At 61.7% G+C, this 2,765-nt stretch overlaps 1 protein-coding gene across 1 annotated transcript in view; it reads left to right on the top strand.

Annotated features, from left to right (window-relative positions):
- The first annotated feature begins 72 nt into the window (after positions 1-72).
- SF3B4 (splicing factor 3b subunit 4) overlaps positions 73-2,765 on the top strand; it is a 5,738-nt gene continuing 3,045 nt past the window's right edge. The window contains exons 1-4 of the mRNA XM_014524604.2: positions 73-116; positions 652-815; positions 1,647-2,189; positions 2,710-2,765. The exon at positions 2,710-2,765 is cut by the window's right edge and continues 157 nt beyond it. Coding sequence (XP_014380090.2) covers positions 73-116; positions 652-815; positions 1,647-2,189; positions 2,710-2,765 — 807 coding nt within the window. The remainder of the gene's footprint in view (positions 117-651; positions 816-1,646; positions 2,190-2,709) is intronic.

Genomic DNA, 2,765 nt, shown 5'->3' with positions numbered 1-2,765 from the left:
CGGCTCCCACATGGCCGCCCCGCGCGCGGGTGCAGCTCCCGCCCGATTCCAACATGGCCGCCTTTGGCCAACATGGCCGCCGGGGAGCGCACTTCCGGCTTAGACGGGAACCGGAAGTAGTGTCGGGAGGGGGCGAGGTGAAGGGTCGGAGGTTGCCCGGCGGCGGCGGCGGCACCCTCCCGGGGCGCCGGCGGCTGCTGGGCTGGGGGCGCCCCCGGGCCAGGTCCACGTGTCGGGGTTTTAAGCCCCCAGCGCGCGGGCGCTGCTGCGGGCCGGGGCGGGTCGGGCCAAGGCCCCTGGCCCCAAAGGGGCAGGCAGGGGTTTCCCCCCGGCGCGGGGCGGACTGGGGGGTTTGCGTGAGGACCCTGCGTTGTGCTCGTCCGTGCTGCCGGGGGGGTCGCCGTGCACTGACCCCCTTCTCGGTCCTCGGGGACACGGGCAGTGTCCGACTGGGTCCATCCAGCCCAGTTAATGCAGCGCCAGGGCGGCCATATAAGCCGCCCCTTTCTTGAATGTGGCCTTGCTGGCCCCATATTTCTCCGCAGTGAGGGTCTGAGGTTTGCGTCACAGAGCGAGGAAGGTTTTGCCCTTGCTGTCGTGCTCTGAGCCCCCAGGACTCGGCCCCGGTCCCTGCCCCTGTTCGAGCCCGTGACTGACGCTCCTTTTTTTCGCCTCTCCCTGTCAAGATGCCACCGTCTACGTCGGCGGCCTGGACGAGAAGGTCAGCGAGCCGCTGCTGTGGGAGCTCTTCCTCCAGGCCGGCCCCGTGGTCAACACGCACATGCCCAAAGACCGGGTCACGGGCCAGCACCAAGGTGAGAAATCTCCTTCGTGGTAAAACCTGGGTTTTATATGCTGGAGGCAGCAAGGGAGAGAGGAACAGCGGGGAAAACCCTGATCGGACCCAGCTCGCTCTTCCTTTCAGCATCCGCTCTCTGCTGCCACGTGACGGGAGACAGGGCAAAGTGGGCCTGTGGCCTCACCCAGTAACTGGCAGTTCTTGTGTGGGTCAGCCCCCGCTGGGAGGGAAAGGCTTTCAAGGACCTCGTCTTACTAGTCGTCTTCAATGTTGCTGGAGCAGGGAGTAAACGGTGTGTTAGAAGTGAGATCTACGGTGGTAGCACACCCGTGCTCAGAGAACAGGGCCCTGAGCTGCCAGGCAGAAGGACTGCTCCGAGGACTGACAGGAAGGGCGGCCCAGAAAGCTTTGAGGCTACATATGTATTGTGCATGTTTCAGCTCTTGTAGTGCTTTAGTGCAGCAGCAGGTGTGCCCCTCGGGTTGCACTCAAATTAGTCTGCCACAAAGGTTTCCCCCTACTGAGTTAAACTGATACAACTTATCAGAGCTGGGGGTGAGAGAACTTGGGAAGAAAAAGATCCCTGGGTTATGTGGTCATATATACATGCACTGAGGTGGATCTGACCGGCAGGTGGAGCAGAGAAGGTTTCCCATCAGCAGTTGGGGTCGGGGTAGGTGTGAAGGGGGCACTTCCAGATGAGCCAACAGGAGAGAGAAACGCAGAGGAAGCAGGGTTTGGCTTTGATGGGGCCAGGGGTCATGAGGAAGCGGAGAGCAGGGGGGAGAGGGGTTCGAGTGGGTCCCAGGGGCTGCATCCCATCCCAGTGAATTGCGGTGTGTTGTAGGCTATGGCTTTGTGGAGTTCCTCAGTGAGGAGGATGCCGACTATGCCATCAAGATCATGAACATGATCAAGCTGTACGGGAAGCCCATCCGGGTGAACAAGGCCTCGGCACACAACAAGAACCTGGACGTGGGTGCCAACATCTTCATCGGCAACCTGGACCCAGAGATCGACGAGAAGCTGCTGTACGACACCTTCAGCGCCTTCGGCGTCATCCTGCAGACACCCAAGATCATGCGGGACCCCGACACGGGCAACTCCAAGGGCTATGCCTTCATCAACTTCGCCAGCTTCGACGCCTCGGACGCTGCCATCGAGGCCATGAACGGCCAGTACCTCTGCAACCGCCCCATCACCGTCTCCTATGCCTTCAAGAAGGACTCCAAGGGCGAGCGTCATGGATCAGCAGCTGAGCGCCTCCTTGCCGCCCAAAACCCTCTCTCGCAGGCTGACCGGCCCCATCAGCTGTTTGCAGACGCCCCTCCTCCGCCGTCTGTGCCCACCCCGGTTGTCACATCCCTGGGCCCCGGGGTCACACCACCAGGTGAGGGAATCTCTGTGCTTTGGTGGTGGCTGGGTGCAGTCTGTCACGGGCTATTGCTCTCTGGGTTGGTATTGAAGCAATGCCAGGGCTTTGCTGGACCACAGGGAGGGATGTGGCAAGCGTGCCCATTGCTCTGGGTTGGCACTGATTTGTTGGCCGGGGTCTTGCCTACATGTGGGGCCCGGAACACAGCTCTGGGGGCTCAGAACGCCAGCCCCTTGCTGTGCTCGGACCAGGGGGTTTTCAAGCCTGGTTCTTGACCCCACTTAGAAAGGAACGCTGCCTGCCCCCCAGGTGGTTGGCCATGTCACCTGCTCTGAGATGAGTATCTCTTGTACTGGACCAATCAATGCAAGGCTTTCCATCCCCAAGTTGATTGGCCCATCACTGGGATGCCTTGCTCCCCTGAGCCATGCCATTGGCTCTTGCGTAGCTGGGAAAGGCGGGGCCGCAGCATGCAGGCCTGTGGGGTGACGATTTGTGCGGGGGTAGTGCTCTCACTGATCCTTTGCTCCCTCAGGCATCCCACCTCCTGGCTCGTTCCCCCCGCCGGTGCCACCCCCTGGAGCCATGCCC

This window comes from Alligator sinensis, unplaced genomic scaffold (genome assembly GCF_000455745.1).
Source record: "Alligator sinensis unplaced genomic scaffold, ASM45574v1 scaffold735_1, whole genome shotgun sequence".
NCBI lineage: Eukaryota > Metazoa > Chordata > Crocodylia > Alligatoridae > Alligator > Alligator sinensis.
This window is presented reverse-complemented; position numbering and strand designations above follow the sequence as displayed.